Source organism: Peromyscus maniculatus, chromosome 4 (genome assembly GCF_049852395.1).
Source record: "Peromyscus maniculatus bairdii isolate BWxNUB_F1_BW_parent chromosome 4, HU_Pman_BW_mat_3.1, whole genome shotgun sequence".
Classification (NCBI taxonomy): Eukaryota; Metazoa; Chordata; class Mammalia; order Rodentia; family Cricetidae; genus Peromyscus; species Peromyscus maniculatus.
This window is the reverse complement of record NC_134855.1, coordinates 81352546-81370508: the sequence shown is the minus strand read 5'-3', so window position 1 is coordinate 81370508 and position 17963 is coordinate 81352546. Positions and strand designations below refer to the sequence as shown.

At 40.4% G+C, this 17963-nt stretch overlaps 2 protein-coding genes across 3 annotated transcripts in view; one reads left to right on the top strand and one right to left on the bottom strand.

The window, feature by feature from the left end:
* Positions 1 to 2538: 2538 nt before the first annotated feature.
* On the top strand, positions 2539 to 16842 carry Eif3m (eukaryotic translation initiation factor 3 subunit M). Its single transcript, XM_006975873.4, has 11 exons — positions 2539 to 2685; positions 4562 to 4694; positions 5561 to 5699; positions 6160 to 6283; positions 6580 to 6674; positions 8747 to 8830; positions 9611 to 9710; positions 10540 to 10621; positions 15063 to 15206; positions 16174 to 16234; positions 16646 to 16842. Exons 1-11 carry the CDS (start codon positions 2644 to 2646, stop codon positions 16764 to 16766), a joined length of 1125 nt encoding a protein of 374 aa, XP_006975935.1. The 5' UTR covers positions 2539 to 2643; the 3' UTR covers positions 16767 to 16842.
* Positions 16744 to 17963, bottom strand: part of Ccdc73 (coiled-coil domain containing 73) — a 124673-nt gene continuing 123453 nt past the window's right edge. For both annotated transcript variants that reach the window (XM_042275845.2, XM_076570218.1), the window contains one exon: positions 16744 to 17843. In XM_042275845.2, the coding sequence (XP_042131779.2) occupies positions 17622 to 17843 (222 nt within the window). In that variant the 3' untranslated portion in view covers positions 16744 to 17621. The remainder of the gene's footprint in view (positions 17844 to 17963) is intronic.

Sequence of the window (17963 nt, the reverse complement as noted above, 5' to 3'; positions counted from 1 at the left end):
CAGCCTGGTCTACAGAGGTCTAGGTCAGGCACCAAAGCTACACAGAGAAACCCTGTCTCAAAAACAAAACAAAACAACAACAACAAAAAAAGGGGGGCGGGGGAAAGCAGGCTGAGCAAGTCATGGGGAGCAAGCCAGTAAGCAGCTCCCCTCCATGCCCTCTGCATCAGCTCCTGACTCCAGGTTCCTGCCCCGTTTGAGTTCCTGCTCTGATTTCTTCCTTCAATGATGGACAATGATGTGGAAGTATAAGCCAAATAAACCCTTTCCTCCCCAACTTACTTTTGGTCATGGTATTTTGTCATAGCAATAGTAACCCTAATAAGATAAGGACTCAGTTTATTGCTTAGTGATAGAGAGCTTGCCTATAACACACAAAGCCATGGGTTTGATTCCATCACAGCAGCATAAACAATAAATAAGTTGTATGCCTTAATTTCGTTCCCTCTGGTAGCTCAAAACACCTGCAACAGTGCCTGGTACATAAGGATGTCAGAGAGCGACACTTTTTTAATGAATAAATATCTAAAGCCTCAAGTAATTTGTCCCTGTCCTTTCACTGCCTCCCTCTCGAGAGTCCCCTGAAGACACATTCCTTAACTTCTCAAAGTCACATTCTTTTACTTTGAAAAGTCACAGAATAAGGGAAAGTGGTTTTTAAAAAAGGCAGAGGGAGTGGTAAAAAGGGGGAGTGTTAATATTAAAATATTCAACAAAATCTCTGTATTTTTAAAGAAAGATTTATTGATGAGTTCAAATGAAATATTGAAGAGAAAGCTGGCAACACTAATGTTGAAAACAATTGGATCAACAATTTTCATCTTGAATAGGAAAGAAACTGAAAGTAGGGTTGAAAAGTATTCATCTCAATGGGCATGGTGGCACACACCTTTAATCCCAGCACACAGGAGGCAGATCTGAGTTCGAGGCCAGCATGGTCTACAAAGTGAGTTCCAGGACAGCCAGAGCTATTACACAGAGAAACCCTGTCTTGAAAACAAACAAAACAAAACAAAAATGAAAACAAACAAACGAAAGAACAAATACAAAAAAAGGAAAGAAAGAAAAGTATAAATCTCAGAAAAAATGTCACCTTTCAAAATACAAAGCAAAGGTTACTGTGATGATGAGCAAGGACTGTGCTCCAGCTTCAGTGCCCTGACTTTGGCCTTAACTATTATTAACTAGTGTATCAATATTTTCACAGGACTATTGGGTATCTTCTCCCATCTACAATTCTGAAAAGAATATTCTAGTATGTTCGGGCTTCTGTCTCCCTATTCCTCCCTCTTCCACCCTTCCCCTCCCCTCCCCTCCCCTCCCCTCCCTCTTTTCAACCAGCCTCCCTTCCTTTTCTTCCTGAGAGTGTATCTCCTGCTCACTTTACTTTGAAGCCCAGTACCCCAGGGAAATTCTCTTAGTTTGCTTTCCACTGCTGATAAAACGTTGGCCAAAAACAACTTGGGAGAAGGGTGTTTTCATCTTACAATTCTTAGGTCCTGAGGCAAGAACCTGAGGCAGGAACCCGAGGCAGGGACTAAAGCAGAGGTTTGCTGACTGACTTGTTCCTCATGGCTAGCTCAGCTTGCTTTTTAGTACAACTAGGGGCCATCTACCCAGGGTGGCACCACCCACAGCGGCTGGGCCCTCCCACTCACACATCAATCATTAATTTAGAAAATGCCTGACAGGCCATTTGATGGGGCATTTTCTCAACTGAGGATACCATGTGCCTATTCTCTGATGAGGTCTGTTTTCACTTTTTCAGCCCACTTTTTAATTGCATTTCCCCCTTATTGTTGCGTTTTCAACGTTCTTTATATAATTGGTCCTCCATAGCTCCAAGTTCTGCATCCAGATTCAATCAACTGCAGACTAAAATATTCTAGGAAAATATCTGTCCTAGACTCGTAGACTTTCTTGTCATTCCCTAAAAAAACACAGTACAGAGAATTTGCATTGTATTGGGTATTTTAAGTACCCTAGAGATGACTTAAAGTATACAGAAAGATGTGCAGAGGTAGTACACACACTAAGTCCTTTTTACAGAAGGGTCTTGAGCACCCAGAGATTTTGGCACCTTTGGAGGGGAGATCCTGGAATCAATCCCTAACAGATACTCCGTAACAGATACTGTGATATTGCGTATTCGGCTAAGTCTTTATTAGTTAAGTGGGAGCATTCTTTGAAAACTAGTCACCCTGAAGTAGCAAGGAACATTGCTTAGCAACTGGACCAGCAAACTGGGTTGAAGCATAACACAGAAAAAAACCCAAAGTCCCAAGGCTTTAAGGGCAGGGGCCATCTGGAAGACTGTGGAATCAGCAGGCTCACTAGGCTCCGGATGGTGTAGCCAAGGCGGGCTCGGGGGCTGCCTGGGGCAGAGCTTGACCCTCAGCGGACACCTTAGCCCAGCCCACCTAAGTTTCCGGGGGGCGGGCTTTAGGGCGAGCCCGCGCTGGGGTGAGGTGGAGCGCAGGACCAGACGTCCACGGGGAGGAAGTAGCGCTGTGGGCCCCGCCCACGAGGCCGGCCCTCGCTGGCTGACCCGGAAGCGGTTGTGCGTAACGCCGCGCGGCGCCGCTCCCTTTTCCGGTCGGCGTGGTTCTCGAGCGGAGAGTCTCCCGCGGCCGGGCCTTCACCATGAGCGTCCCGGCCTTCATCGACATCAGCGAGGAGGACCAGGTGCACGCTGCGGGGCCCGCGGGGCGGCGGCGGCGGGGCGGGGACCTCCGGGACCGAGGCCGTGAGGCGGGGGGCGCGCTCGCCCAGCCCGGCTCTCGGCGCGCGCGGCCGACGGGCGGGACGCCGGCCTGGGGGGCGGCGGGACCCAGTCCAGGTCTCGGATGACGGGCTCGAACTTTCAGGGGACGGCGCCTGGAGTGGGCAGGGGCGGCGTCAGCAGCCCGGGAAAAGCCGCTCTGAGCTATCATCCAATGCTTATCCTAGGCGGCCTCTGCTTTCTGCGTCGACCGTGGTTTCTGGTCCCACAGTTCCAGCTGTCAGCCGTCCCCACATCTGCCGCCCTGACACTGGGAAGTTTACCAGATGAGGTTTACTTCAGTGTACAGGACAGACGCTGCTCGTTTAACTCACAACAGAAGTCTAATCGTTGGGATGACAGTCTTTTAATTTTGTGTAGCCTAAACTCATCTCCGAAGACGTGTGTGTGTGTGTGTGTGTGTGTGTGTGTTCGTGTTCGCGATCCCCCCCGACAGAAACCTGAGGTTCCATGTGTTAAAAATGGAAAGCGAGTTATGTACACATAGAAAGATGCAGAAGAAAGTAATTGATAGCAATGGAAGCGTGTTAACCAATAATTGGCTAATGTTTACCGAAAAGGTACTTCCCCCAGGGTCCGTGAATATTGTTGTCATATGTACAGTGCCATTTCTTATGTTACTGTTGGGTAATGCATGAATTTCATACTAGTGATTCCTTTCAGGCACAGAATTTGACTGCTTCACCATTATATTTGATAAAATTCCATTTGACTGGAATTAATTGTCTTCGTTTTCCTTAATTTCTGTCGCATAACCACTTGTGGTCAGCAAGAATGATACAAAAACGTTAAGCTTGACTAATTCTTAGAAAAAGGTTTGTAAAGCAGGAAGTGAACAGAGCTTTTTAGAAATCTTGATTGGATTATAAATTTGTATCATAAGGAAGAATTTTGAGGCAGGGTTTCTCTGTGCCACAGCTCTCTGTAGACCAGGCTGGCTTCAAACTCACAGAGATCCGCCTGCCTCTGCCTCCCAAGTGCTGGGATTAAAGGTGCGGTCCACCGGCCCATACCAACTTCTTATATGAGGTTACTATGTTATTTGGAAAAATAGTGCTCTCAGATCTATGTTTATTAGGTTTCTGAGGTAGCTAAAAACATTTGTGGGAATAAAATATTGGTTCTTTTGCTTTGTCCAGGCAGTTTGATACCTGTGCATTTTCTATTTTGTTTTGTTTTGTGAGAAGGGTTTCACTAAGTAGCCTTGGCTGGCCTGGAACACAGAGATCCCCCTGCCTGTGTCTCAAGTGCTGAGACCACAATTGTGCACCACTGTTCCCTGCCACCTGTGCATTTTCTAGTGAAGTTCTTTCCTCTGCTGCTTCGGTTTTTTATTTTATTAGATTGAAAAATCATCTGCATTCATGTTTGACTACGTGAATACCAAACCATCAAAGAAAAAATTACTAAAGATCATAATTAGGGAGTAAAGCAGGAAAGGCCCAAATGACTTACTTCAGTAATTAGTTGTTTTGATAGGTCCCTAATCAGATTGACTTCTCTCCAGTCCCCATCCCTCCAGTGGCAACCCTTAGGCTATATGAGAAGCATTTGCTTCTGGCTGGAAGTCTAGCAGGATGCAGGGGACAGGAAACTGGAGATGATCTTGGTCAAGTGTCTGCCTGGGCTCTGAGGGAGAGAGAATCAACACAACCTGAAGGCTATTAGCACTTGCATGCTACTTTGGAAGTGGGGCACATGGGTTTGGTATTTTGTGTTTTGTCATGAGTCAGTTTTACAAATGGACATAGAAATTTAGCAACCCTGTTTGATTCACAGGCAGCCGAACTTCGTGCTTATTTGAAATCAAAAGGAGCTGAGATCTCAGAAGAGAACTCGGAAGGTGGACTTCATGTAGATTTAGCTCAGATTATCGAAGCCTGTGATGTGTGTCTAAAGGAAGATGATAAAGGTTTGTTTGTTTTAATTCTTTCTACAAAATATTTCTTACTGGTCATAAGAGAACTTCTCTACTTAAAATTTTTCTTGTCAGTTGTATGCTTTTATCTGAGACTTAAGATTTTTAAGCAGTGTGGAAGGGAAAGAATACAATCAAAATATAGGAAAATATTTTTTAAATTAAAGATTTTCAAGCAGTTTTTAATGTAATCTTTTCATATAATTTCAGTTTTTTCTGTTAGACCTGTAAAGTAAGCCATTTAGGGGAAACGTCTTAAATATGTATATCTGTGTTTCTACACATACTAGATGTTGATGGTTTTGAAATGAACTAAAGAGGCTTGGATAGACATCAAAGAGGGCATTATTTCAAGTAATATGTAATTGTGAGGCTGCTCCCCATTTATTTAGATAGAACTAGAATTTCTGTACTGTGAGTTCAGAAATCCTTGTTAAGTTTTAGGGATTAAACTTTGTGTGCAATTAATATCTGTAATACTTGAAAATTCACCAGCTAGAAATTTAACAGCCTTTCCTTTCTAAGTAATGCTCTACATGAGGTACAAAGTTTTCTTCAGTTGAGACACACTGGCCTAAAAATCCAGTAATTTCAAGATGATTGGATATTATGCCAATAAAAATCATACAAGAAAATAAATGAACATGTAAATCATCACCTGCTGTTTGAATGTTGGCTTTGCAATGGTGCTGGTGCGGTGTGAACTCATGGATGCTGTATATACTTACTGCTCCCCTGAAAGCAAGTGTCTCCTCAGACTTTCACAGTAGCCAAACTATGTATTAGAACACTTGAATAACATACTGAACCAGACGTGCTGCATGTTACCACTGCTGATTGTGTTCTTGTTGCCCGTGTAGATGTTGAAAGTGTGATGAACAGTGTAGTATCCCTCCTCTTGATCCTGGAACCAGACAAGCAAGAAGCATTGATTGAAAGTCTGTGTGAAAAGTTGGTCAAGTTTCGGGAAGGTGAACGCCCGTCTCTGAGACTGCAATTGTAAGTTTAAGACTGCAAGAGGAGACTGGAGAGATGACTCCACAGAGGACCCAAGTTTGGTTCCTATCTCTCATGTCAGGCCGCTCAACTTCCAGTAACTCCAGCTCCTAGGGATCCACTACTTCTGGCCTCTGCTGGTACCTGTGTGGGTGTACACGCGCATACACACACACACACACACACACACTTTGGAATAATAAAAATTAATCTTTGTTTTTTTTTTTTTTTTTTTTGAAACAAAGCACTCAAAGGGCTGCTTGTATGGCATAAATCGTGACTGTCAAAAGCAGGAATTTTGGAATTTGAACTGTCAGCAGTTTGTTAACATTGTTTTGGGCAGTCTCTTCACTTTCTGTGCCCCAATCCCTCCTTTGTACTATGAAGTGATGTTAGTGCTGCCTCGGGTTTGTTGTGAGAGCAGGTAACCTCAGTCAATACTTTCGACATTGTTGTTAACCAGGCTCAGCAACCTTTTCCATGGGATGGATAAGAACACTCCTGTAAGATACACAGTGTACTGCAGCCTCATCAAGGTGGCAGCATCGTGCGGGGCCATCCAGTACATCCCAACTGAGCTGGATCAAGTGAGTGTCGTGTGGAGTGCATGTTGTTTGTGGAAATGTCGCTTCCTTAGGTTGTAGCTAAGATAGGAGCAGCTCTGCATGTCCTAAGCCATATCTCTGTTTCTTTGGAGAAGTGTGGGGTGTAGTTTTTTGAGACAGGAGCTTGTGTAGCCTAGGCTGGCCTCAAACTTGCTGTGTCGTTGTGGATGAGCTTGGAACCGATCATCTTGCCCACTGTGCCTTCTAAGTGTTTAAAACTGAACATTTGCTGCTCAGCTGTGGGAATAAGTTCTCTCCTTTCGTAAATCTCATTGTAGGTGAGAAAGTGGATTTCCGACTGGAAGCTCACCACGGAAAAGAAACACACTCTCTTAAGACTACTTTACGAGGCACTCGTGGATTGTAAGAAAAGGTATTCAGACGTACTGCACTGACATCTCCCCAGCTGTTTAAGTAGGTGGGGACATTCCTTGAAGACAAGTTGAGCCAGTAGTTTTCTTTGTTCTCCACAGTCACCAGAATTCTAGTTCTTAGATTGTAGCTACTAAGTTAAAAGGTAATTACAAAGACTAACTGGGCCAGAGGCTGGAGAGAGAGATTATTATTAGCAAAGGGCTTGCATGAGTAAAGCCCTGACTTCCATACCCAGAAACACTTAAGCCAGATGCGGTGGTGTGTGCCTCTCATCCTGGCAGAGAGTAGTTTACTCCATGCTGGCCTGCTTGTGACAGTTGTCAGGAAAGCATTGAGAGGAAGTAGTTTCCTTGGAAGACCATATCAGATGGAGTCCATGCAGACTTTAAGAAGATAGGTGTGTATCTCAGTGTTGAGGCTGTGGTGTCAGGCCTCTGGGGTGCAGACCTTGAGCTCACCACTTGGATGACCCTGAGTAGAACATACTCTTGGTGTGGCTGTAGTACTTAGAGTGGAATAAGCAGTGCTCCTCCTCCTCACCTCAGGTCAGTAAGGACGTCGCAGATGGGGTTTTAAAGGCTTCATTATTTAAAGCAAAACACTGGCTAATGCTGAATGTGACTATCTTTCCCTGTTACACTTTTCATTTTTAAGTTTTCCTTTAGGAATTGAGTTGATTTTTCCAACACAGTGGTTTTAGGTGATGGGTATGGTGATTGCCTATGAATGTCAGATGCTGCTGGAGTTGATAATTCCTCTTCGTCATTGCTTGTTTGGCTTTTAGTCTGTTATGTATGGATAGGAAATAACTGAATTCCAGAGCTATTCTCAGAGAAATCTAGATAGGTCAGTAGCATCTCCCAGGGCTACTGGACATGTCCTGGTGTTAGCTATTAGAATATACTTAACCACTGCTGAATACTTTTTCTTTTTAAAAAAAATTTCACTCGTGTGTGTGTGTGTGTGTGTGTGTGTGTGTGTGTGTGTGTGTGTCTGTGTCTGTGTCTGTCTGTGTTTTATTTTTATGTGTAGGGATGTTTTGCCTGCATGTATGTCTGCACCACATGCATGCCTACATTTTAAAGACTGATCCTAGTTAGCTAAGCTCTTATATGTCCTGCCACACTGTGCATTTTAAATGGGGTTTTTGAATTTTAATAAGAAAGACTTGTTTAGTTGAGATGTACTAGATTGAATTATACTGTGGTTGCTAAAGCTGGAAGACATGGTGTGCCTGGGATGGAGAATAAGCTAATTAACTCTGATTAGTACACAGGGTTTCTTAATGCTTTCCTTTGGATTTTTATAATTAGAGTACTGTGTATAAGATGTTAAGTGACACATAACTATGTCTATATATATCTTTGAACTTAAGGCAAACAGTTCCTTTTGTGCTTCTCAGGTTGAATGCAGATAGGAAGGGAAAAATAATCTAGAAAAGGGGGCAAAACCTAATTTTCTCAGCTTAGCAATAATTTCTGAACTGTCTGAGATTCACTAATTAAAGGAAGTAAGAAAGGGCAAAGGTAAATGCTAGGTTTGTTTGCTTGATTTTTTTTTTTTTTTTTTTTTTTTTTTTTTTTTTTTTGAAGTACTGGGGCTAGAATCCAGAGCCTTTCACATACTTTGCAAGCACTCTACCACTGAGCTACATCCCCAGCCGGGATAAGCATTTTATAAGCATCCGAGTTAAATAAATGAGTTCAATTATTTTGAACTTTTATATAGTAAGAATTGACCATCCACATCATTTTAAGGATAATTAAACTGGAGGGCTCTTTTAAGCAGTGATGTAAATGTGTGTGTGTGATGTTGGTGCAGCAGCCACATTGTCTTAACAACCTATCTTGAGCTTTATACTCACCTCATTTTTGCCTGGCAAGTCTTCTTGCCCTGCCTTTCTCACAGCAAAGACTAGAAGGGGAAGGGAGGTTGATTCTTTTGGGATCTCAGCTTACCTGTCATACCTTGAGAAAAGCCATCTTGGTCACTGTTTTATATATGCATAAGTATTTGTAGAGGATGACTGACTAACAAGATTCAGACCGTTGAAATGTTGCTTTTTTTTAGTGATGCTGCATCAAAGGTCATGGTGGAATTGCTCGGGAGTTATACAGAAGACAATGCATCCCAGGCTCGAGTTGACGCCCACAGGTAACATTGAGCATTGCTTGGGTGAGCACTTGCCAACAACTAGGTGAGCTACAGAATTCAGTTCAACAGTTGACGTCATCTCTGCAGCAGGCCAGAGCTAGTCCAGTAGCACGTCGAGGGTTGATAATACATGTGAAATAGCCACTTGGTATTTACTGTACAGGCTTAAGCTGTTTGTAGCTAATAACTCACTCTGAGGTCAGTTTCTCTTAATAAGGTATGTAGACAGGGAAAAGTTGGTTATTTTTCAGAATTTAGCCAGTCACTAATGAGAAACTAAGGATTTTCATAATCCTAGATTTAACATAACAGTGAGGCTAGGATTAGATTTTTATGAAATTTCCATAGAGGGTTATTACTGCCCGTGGACTTGGACACAGCAGGAGCTGGCACACAGATGGATAATGGCAAAGGTCCCTGCTTTGGAGTTAGATTATCAGTATTTAAACTTTCCCCCAGACCTTAGTTTGTAATTGCGAGATGAGTTTCTTGGTTTTCTGAGTATCTTTCATGGTCTCTAACATGGCTGTGAGACCTAACGGTCTGTTAGGTTGTTGAGGGCGAGTGAGATGCGACGCCTGTGAGCTCTCGCCATTGCAGTACAGCTAACAAAGCACGCCTCAGGGGAAAGATAGTGACCTGTTGTGACTCAGATTTCCATCTTCTGCCGTCGTATAGGAACTCTTAGTTTACTGAATTAAGTATATCTTATGATCTGCAAGGTAATCAGAGACAAACTGGGAGTTCAAGGCCCAGCTTACTTTTTGTTTTCTCATCAAGGTGCATCGTGCGGGCACTGAAGGACCCAAATGCCTTTCTTTTTGACCATCTTCTTACTCTAAAGCCGGTCAAGTTTTTGGAAGGCGAGCTTATCCATGATGTAAGTAGTTTGTCCGTTGGTGTGAAGAGCGTTCTCTCTGGAGTCTTACATGCTGAAGCAGCAGTCCCTTTTTGTTTGGAATTCATGCGGGAGAGATCCTGCCCTCTGTTGGGAACAGACTAGGATTAGGATTAGGACCAGATTTTTCTGTCTACTGAACACTGTTTCTTTATCTTCTTCCTTGGTCTAGACAATTTGAACTTCGCAAATACACTTTTCTTTTTATTACTTAATATCACTGCCCCAAATTAAGATAAAAAACATGAATAGCCAGTCTTGGTCCCAGCCATTTAGCAGGCTGGAGCAAGAGAATCACAAGTTTTTGAGTTGATTTTTTTTTTCCCCCCCCTTTGAGAAAGGGTTTCTCTGTGTAACAATCCTGGCTGTCCTGGATCTCCCTCTGTAGCCCAGGCTGTCCTGGAACTCACTGAGATCCGCCTGTCTCTGCCTCCCAAGTGCTTGGGATTAAAAGCGTGCGCCACCACCACCTGGCTGAGGATCACAAGTTTAGGATCAGCATGAACTATATATGGCAAGACATTCTCTTAGAAACAAAAGAGAAGAATCCATGTTTGTAGTTTTGAAGTACAGCTATTTTTTTTTTTTTTGTATTGTTTTCCATTTGGGCTAGGTAGCTTAGAACTCAGTGTACTTCCCTATTTATTTATTTATTTGTTTGTTTTTTAAATGAACTAGATGGGTGGTTGGGCAGTAACCTGGTAAAGACACACTAAACATGGAGAATTATTGTTAGAAGTCAGTGTCTTAAAATCCCCTGGATGTACATCTAGCTTCTGTCTTGATACTATTTTGTCTCTTATCTCTATAGTTATTAACCATTTTTGTGAGTGCTAAATTGGCATCATATGTCAAGTTCTATCAGAATAATAAGGACTTCATTGATTCACTCGGTAAGTGTTTGATTTTGATTGGGTTGGTTTTTTGTTTGTTTTCCCTGTTTGTTTTGAGGGAAAGACAGGAATGAGCATGAGCAATTACACATGGCATAGAAGTACTTACTTTAAAAGCTGGTAAGGTTTGATGATGAAAGGCTAATGATTAAGGTTGATTTTTTAAAAAAATACTGTTAGAATGCATGGTGATATGTAAAAAATAATATAGTTGCAGAATTGTATCAGATTTCTCCCCCTTTTAATAAATAATATTCCATATATGGTTGACTGCACTGCCAAGATGGGTGTGTAGTGATATTTGCATAGTAGTTAAAGCTCTGAACTGTGGTGATATATTGTGTACCCTAATAAAATTTGCCTGAAGATCAGAGACAAAGGAACAAGCCACTGCCGTGTCTTACCTCTAAGACTCCTCAGCCTTCAGTTCCTGTCTCCTTATGCCTTATATACCTTTCTCCATTCAGCCATGTCACTTCCTGTTTCAACCTCTCTATTGTTGGGATTAAAGGTGTGTGTGTGTTTCCCAAGCAAAGGCTTGAGATCTCAAGTGCTGGGATTAAAGGCGTGTGCCACCACTGTCTGGCTCTGTTTCTCCTAGACTGGATCAATCTCATGTAGTCCAGGGTGGCTTTGAACTCACAGAGATCCAGACAGATCTCTGCCTCCCGGGTGCTAGAATTAAAGGTGTGTGCCACCACTGCCTGGCCTCTATGTTTAATCTTGTGGCTTGTTCTGTCTTCTGATCTTCAGGCAAATTGTATTAGGGTACACAATGTATCACCACACTGAATTTCATTTAGAAGACAGCATAAGAAATCTGATTTTATATTTGGTGTTTTTGTTTTGTTTTGTACTTTTATTAAAATTTTAGTTACTGGTGGGGGCGGTATACATACATGTATGATGTCAGAAGACAACTTGGAGGAGTCCATTATTCTACTGTGTGGGTCCCAGGTACCAAATGGGTTGTTAGACTTGATGGCAAGTGTCTTTCCTAGCCAAGCCATTTCCAGCCTTTGAACAGGTTTTAAATGTTGTAAAACTCACAGATTTTGGTTTTGTTTAAATGCTTAAGTCAAATGAAATAAAGGGACTTTATTTCTTGGTAGGCAGCAATTAAAATACAGTAGAGGTTGATTTGTGTTTCATAATTAAAATTGAATGATTAGCCTTATTGGTTATGTGTCTGAGATGTAGAGACTAAAGAGGACTATTGGAATACATGACTAAACTCATTTTGTAGTTTGATTAACCTGAACTTCCATTACCTGTACATTCTGTACAGCCATTGGTTTGGGGGAAGGTTGACTTACTTAAACATAAGGCATTTGAAATACACCAAGATTAAATAGACGGGTGAGTGTCTGTGTAGAATACTTTACCAGGTGCACTAGACCCAGAAAACCACATTCTGTCCCAGTTAATTTGCTTTGTGGCATGAAGCCGTGTGATGGAATGTTAATGTCAGCAACCTCTTTATTTACGCACCAAGGCAAAAGGAGTAGTAATTAACACTTTGACACTCCCCCGTCGATGTGTAATTGACTGTTTCAAAGGAGCACTGGTTCATAAGCTATTGCATGCATTAAAACTGCGTTTTCTAGATTGCAGCATTTTAAGACAAGGGTCAGTGACAATGCAGAAATTGCTCAATGATGCACATTTTTTTATTACTGCATTAAGGTTTTGACATATTAGTAATGAATAAATGTTTCCATAAAATTAGATTTTTTTATAACTTTAAAATTGAAATACGATGGAGAGCCCTGAGCCTTCCTCTAGGAAGGAAGCCCAGTTCATGAACCAAAGCACTGCTGCCTTCAGATCTGTAACTCAAGCTTTACCTGTATAATAGCTTGCTTTTTCAGAACAGGAGTTCTAAAGGCTGTGTTTGGTTCCTTGTTTAAAAGTAATGGCTATAAATTTGTTTTTTACACAGAAATAAGTGATTTCATGCAGTTCATTCCAGGGATAATCTTCATTCCTTTGATACATTTCTTTTCGTTTACAGTAGGGGCCCCTGCACAAGAGCGTCCTTTTTAGAGGCTAGAGAGATGTCTCAGTCGGTAAAGGTTTGTGGTGTGCACGCATGAGAACTAGGGTCAGACCCCAGCACCCACGTCAAAGCTAGGCGAGGTGGTCTGTGTCTGTTACCCTAGTGCTGGTCATGCATGGACAAGCAGATCTCAAGGTTTGCAGACAAGGCAGTCTAGCTAAATGGTCAGATTCAGTGAGAGCCTTTTCCCAAGAAAGAAGGTGAAGAAGGAATAGTGGAAGACACAGCTTCACTGACCTGTTCCATAAGCACGGGTACCTGTGCATGCAGTTTTTAATCAGATCTTCAGAATTTGAATGTCTGTATTTTTTCATCCCCAGAGGACTATGTTTATACACATAGAATTGAGAATGTGAGAATCTTTTAATACTTATTCTTCGATAGGAACAAATTTCTAACTGCTAATTTATTGTGCCAACTAGAAAACAAATTCCCTAACTTGCCTTTGGATTTTTAATATCTTCAACTAGAAATCAGCTTTTTTACAGATACTTTAGGAGAAATGTTACTACATTTTAATGTTGGAGGTTTTATATGTATTTTTAGGTATTTATTACAATGAAAAATCAAGTTATAAGTAGTACATTCCACAGGTGGCATTAGATTGTCAAAACATTTTTTTTTTTTAATTAACACTGACAACTTGGGCCAATCTATCATTATCTTGTGTCAACCAAATTGCCCTAACATGTCCACATGTAATCTGGTGTTATCCAGTTGCTACCTTCTTTGCTTCAGAAAGTTAATCACCATCTGATTTGCATTTGTTAATTAGGGTTAATGTGCACTAATTAATTTTTTGATGCTTGTAGATTACCATTAAACTCAGTAATACTTACTTGTGTACCTCATTCATTTGAGTTATGATGATCATGTTTTTTGTTGAATCTGTGCCAAATCGGAAGCCTGTATCGTAATTACAGCTAATTAACAGATGATCATGCCCTGTATTAACAGGCTTTCCTAATCTTTCATTAGTACATGAATGTTTTAACTGTCATTTTATTTGTGGATGCTTAAATAACTAACAATATACTTGACATAGTTCTATTACTTTTTAAAACTTGTTTGGATAATACAGTACTGTCAAAACAAGTACATAACACTCTGCTATAATTCTGCTTAGGACCCAGTTAAAGCTTTAGAGAGCTAGCCAGGTGTGGTGGCGCACACCTTTACTCCTAGCACTTTGGATGCAGAGGCAGGCAGATCTCTGAATTCGAGACCAGACTGTTCTGCATAGTGAGTTCTAAGACAGTCAGGGCTATGTAGAGAGACCTTGTCTCAAAAAAAAAGAAGAAAAAAAAATCCAAAGAGCTTTAGAATTTGTAGATTATTTTGTGCTTCTGCACTGTTTTATAAATGGTCTTAAATTCACTGCCTACAACTTCCTTTGTAATTATAATTACTTGATCTCTTCTGGTTTGTTCTTAGATTTTGTCTTTTTTTTTTTTTTTTTTTTTAAGAAAAAGGAACGCTAACTTGTTTACTTCTACTTCTAACAGTTTTTTGTGATTTGAATAACTAATAGTGTGTATCACTAGAGATTATAATACAAATACTAAATGATTTGTATAATTTTATCCTTTGGCCTTATCAAACATGCATATCTGCTAACAGTACAATTTAATGCTGAGTATTAAATTTAATATTGTAAATGTTAAATGACAGTCTTGATTTGTAAATACTAAATCCAGAGGGACCAGAAGGGAAATGGCATATGAAAATATAACTTAAGATAGGTGTGGTACACTCAGGAGGCAGAGGCAGGTGGATCTTTGAGTTCAAGGTCAGCCTGGTCTACAAAGCAAGTTCCAGGATAGCCAGGTCTACACTGAGAAACCCTGTCTGGAAAAAAAGAAAGGAAGAAGGAAGAAAATATAAATTGTTTGAGTTGTATGTGTGCGCACAGTACTGGGAACCGAACTCAGGGCCTTATAGTTGTCAGGCAAACACTATACCATCAAATATACAAAGCTTATGTTTATTAAGAGCCCTTCATTTAAATAGCAGGATCGTTTACTTATTTTCTAGTGCTAGTGATACAGAACCTGTTGAAATGAAGAGCTCTTGGTGAACATAAGCTTTAGGTAATTTAACTATGAAATGTGCTATATATATTTTCATCTCCTAAAAACTATAAAAATATCCAAAACCTTTAGAGCCTAAAAATAGTATTAGTAGCCCAGACCTAATCACCTGTATTCTATTATTCATTACTATAAGATAATATAGTTTAGAAAAAAATCAGTACTCTAATGCCAAATGTAACTTGTCAGGTTTGCTCTGTGTAAGTGCTCACATATAGTGACAACTATCTCTTAAGTGTGATTGCAAACCTTTGTATGGACACTCAACAGTGTTCACTGTTCTGTTATTCAGGCCTGTTACATGAACAAAATATGGCAAAAATGAGACTCCTCACTTTCATGGGAATGGCAGTGGAAAATAAAGAGATTTCTTTTGATACAATGCAGCAAGAACTACAGATTGGAGCTGATGATGTGGAAGCCTTTGTTATTGACGGTAAGGCAATAAAACATTCTCATTGCTTTCTAGAATATCTATGATGTGGATCCTAAGATTTGTATCTTGAAATGAGCGTTAATGCTAGCAAGGCTGGGTTGTTTGGTAGTAGGTATATTTGTTTAGCATGTAATCAGATTTATTTGTGGTACAATGAAAAGTCAGTGAATATATAAATTATGGCTTTAGGCTTTTGTCCTGATTTCCAAAATCTCACAGTATGCTATGTATGGTGCTTACAAGCAGGGATGTTTCTTGTTCTGGTGTATGCTTATAATCCTAACACTTGGGAGGCTGAGGCAGAAGGACTACCACAAGTCAGCCAGGGGTACCTAACAAGACTGTTTCAAAACAAAAACAACAGACATTTTAGCCCATACCTTCCTATAGGCCGACAGGAATGGAAGTTATATGTGATCAGAAGGATTAATGCAAATAGAATGACATAACTGTTAACCAGGAATATTTTTCCAAGCTTTTTAAATTTTGCAAGTTGGAAAGATTGTACAGTTAATAAAATGTATACAACTGTTGCCTTGGTTTCTAATAATCTAAGTCTCTAGTAGTCATCTAAAGAAGTAATAGCTTAGTTGAAGGCTAATCCTCCCCATGAGTAATTGTTTTGACAGGGTCAGAACTGTGGCCCAGGCTGGCCTTAAACTCAAGACAACTCTCCTATCTCAGTCTCCCAAGGGCTGAGATTGTAAGTGTGAGCCACTATACCTGCCTTTTGCACTAGAGTTCCCAGTAAAAACATTTTCACACTGAGTAGTTTGTTCCAGCATTCATCAGATACCACATAGCCTTCCTCCTGGTTACGTTTTCTGTATTAGATTCAAAGAGCAGATTTTTTTTTTTTTTTAAATGATGTTACTACAAATGTAGAGTTTTATTCTGGCCAGTTGATCACACCTTAGCTGTTTTTCATTAGAAATCTATATAACTAACATGTAAAAATCTCTTTCAGCTGTAAGAACTAAAATGGTCTACTGCAAAATTGACCAGACCCAGAGAAAAGTAGTTGTCAGGTAAGAACTGTTTTACTTTTAGTTTGTTCTGATTATTTCACTTAAATGTTTAGAGAACCAAGGTAGTGTCCTTACCAGTTGGCTGTAGTTAAACAGTGGCTGTTTATCATAATTTTATTAAGGTTCAGACCGAATGTGATTAGCTTATTTAATGAAAGAGTCCTATTTTCCAGCACATTTCATTTAATGGCTAAGCACTGGCTAGAATACTAATGACTTGGTATCTGCTTTTTATAGTTGTTGAAGATCAATATGGTAAAAGAGTTTCTAAAAATAAACACCTAATGCTTAAATTCTCCTTTAACTTTAATTGATATTTAATTTTGATTTGAGAAAGATTCAACTGTGTGGTGTTTTGAATGACTACTCAACAGTTAAAAGGTTGACTAATACTTTGTTCTTAATTTTTAGTCACAGCACACATCGGACATTCGGAAAACAGCAGTGGCAACAGCTGTACGACACTCTTAATGCCTGGAAACAAAACTTGAACAAAGTGAAAAATAGCCTTTTGAGTCTTTCAGACACCTGAGTTTTTATGCAGATAATTTTGTTCTTTCTTTGAGGAAAAAAAGTTGTACATCATAGTAAAACATTATCAACTAAAATTTGACTAGTCTGGCCATTTATTTTCTCAGTTTTAAGGAATATCACAAACTCTAGAAAACAAAGTAATGTAGATGTAACCAACCGTCTTATTAAATAAGAAACACAGAACCAATGCAAAGAAGAAAGCCAAGAGGTCAGAGCTAAGAGCTAAAACCTTACCCTTCCTCCTGTGGTGGTCCTACTTCTCTGAACCAGAGCTAAATTCCTGTGTGTCTGTCTTTTTATAGTGTTTCTGTTCTGCCTTCTCATTGGTTGTAAACCCAACCACATGACCGCCTCATCACGGCCTGTCTGTATAGACATCCAGGTTTTCTATTGATTGGTATTGACATTAAAGGCATGTGTATCCAATACTGGCTGTATCCCTGAACACACAGAGAGTTACCTAGCTCTGCCTACCAAGTGCTGGGATTACAAGTGTACGCCACCACTGCCCTGCTTTCCTATGGCTTGCTAATAGCTCTGACTCCCGGACAACTTTATTTATTAACATACAAATAACATTTGAATACAAATAAAATATCACCATAAAGTAATGTTCAAAAATGGCCAGTTTGTCTTAATCATAATATTTTTCTGTAAAGAAAGGTACTAACAAACAGTACTTTGAAGGAAATATATAAGGGAGATAAAAGTTAAGGGGCCTGGATGCTAACAGCAAGCTCTGCAGATACACGATGGGGTCTTCATAACACTAGGAGAAGCTAGCTGTGAAACGTACATGAACAGTCTTTCACCCAAGCACACCAGTTTGACTGCTGAACGCATTGATCAACATTTAGTCACTTATTTTTTCCAGCATCTCTTCTGCTTTTCTTTTTTTGGGCTGGTTGTCATTTTCTAAGCTTAGTAACTTTTCAATTTCAGTTAGTCGGTTTATCATAAGGCTCTGCCAGTCAGTGTTTCCAGGAGAAAAGGCAAGTAGATCAAGAGTGTCTGTAACCTCCTTTGCCTGGGAATGGCTTTGTTGCACAGTTGAAATCCGAGGCTCTGCTTTCACCTAGGAAAGACCATGTTTATTTTACCACCAGAATTACCACACAAATGACAATAAGGAGAATCCAGGACCCCTGCAATTAGGAGTGTAGAATAAAGCTGTCTCATGGCGGGCTCAGAATTC

Coding starts and splice junctions, on each gene's coding strand:
- Eif3m (XM_006975873.4), top strand. CDS start 2,644: ATGAGCGTCCCGGCCTTCATCGACATCAGCGAGGAGGACCAG. Junction 6,675..8,746: donor CTCGTGGATTGTAAGAAAAG/GTATTCAGACGT, acceptor GCTTTTTTTTAG/TGATGCTGCATCAAAGGTCA. Junction 10,622..15,062: donor GGACTTCATTGATTCACTCG/GTAAGTGTTTGA, acceptor TCTGTTATTCAG/GCCTGTTACATGAACAAAAT.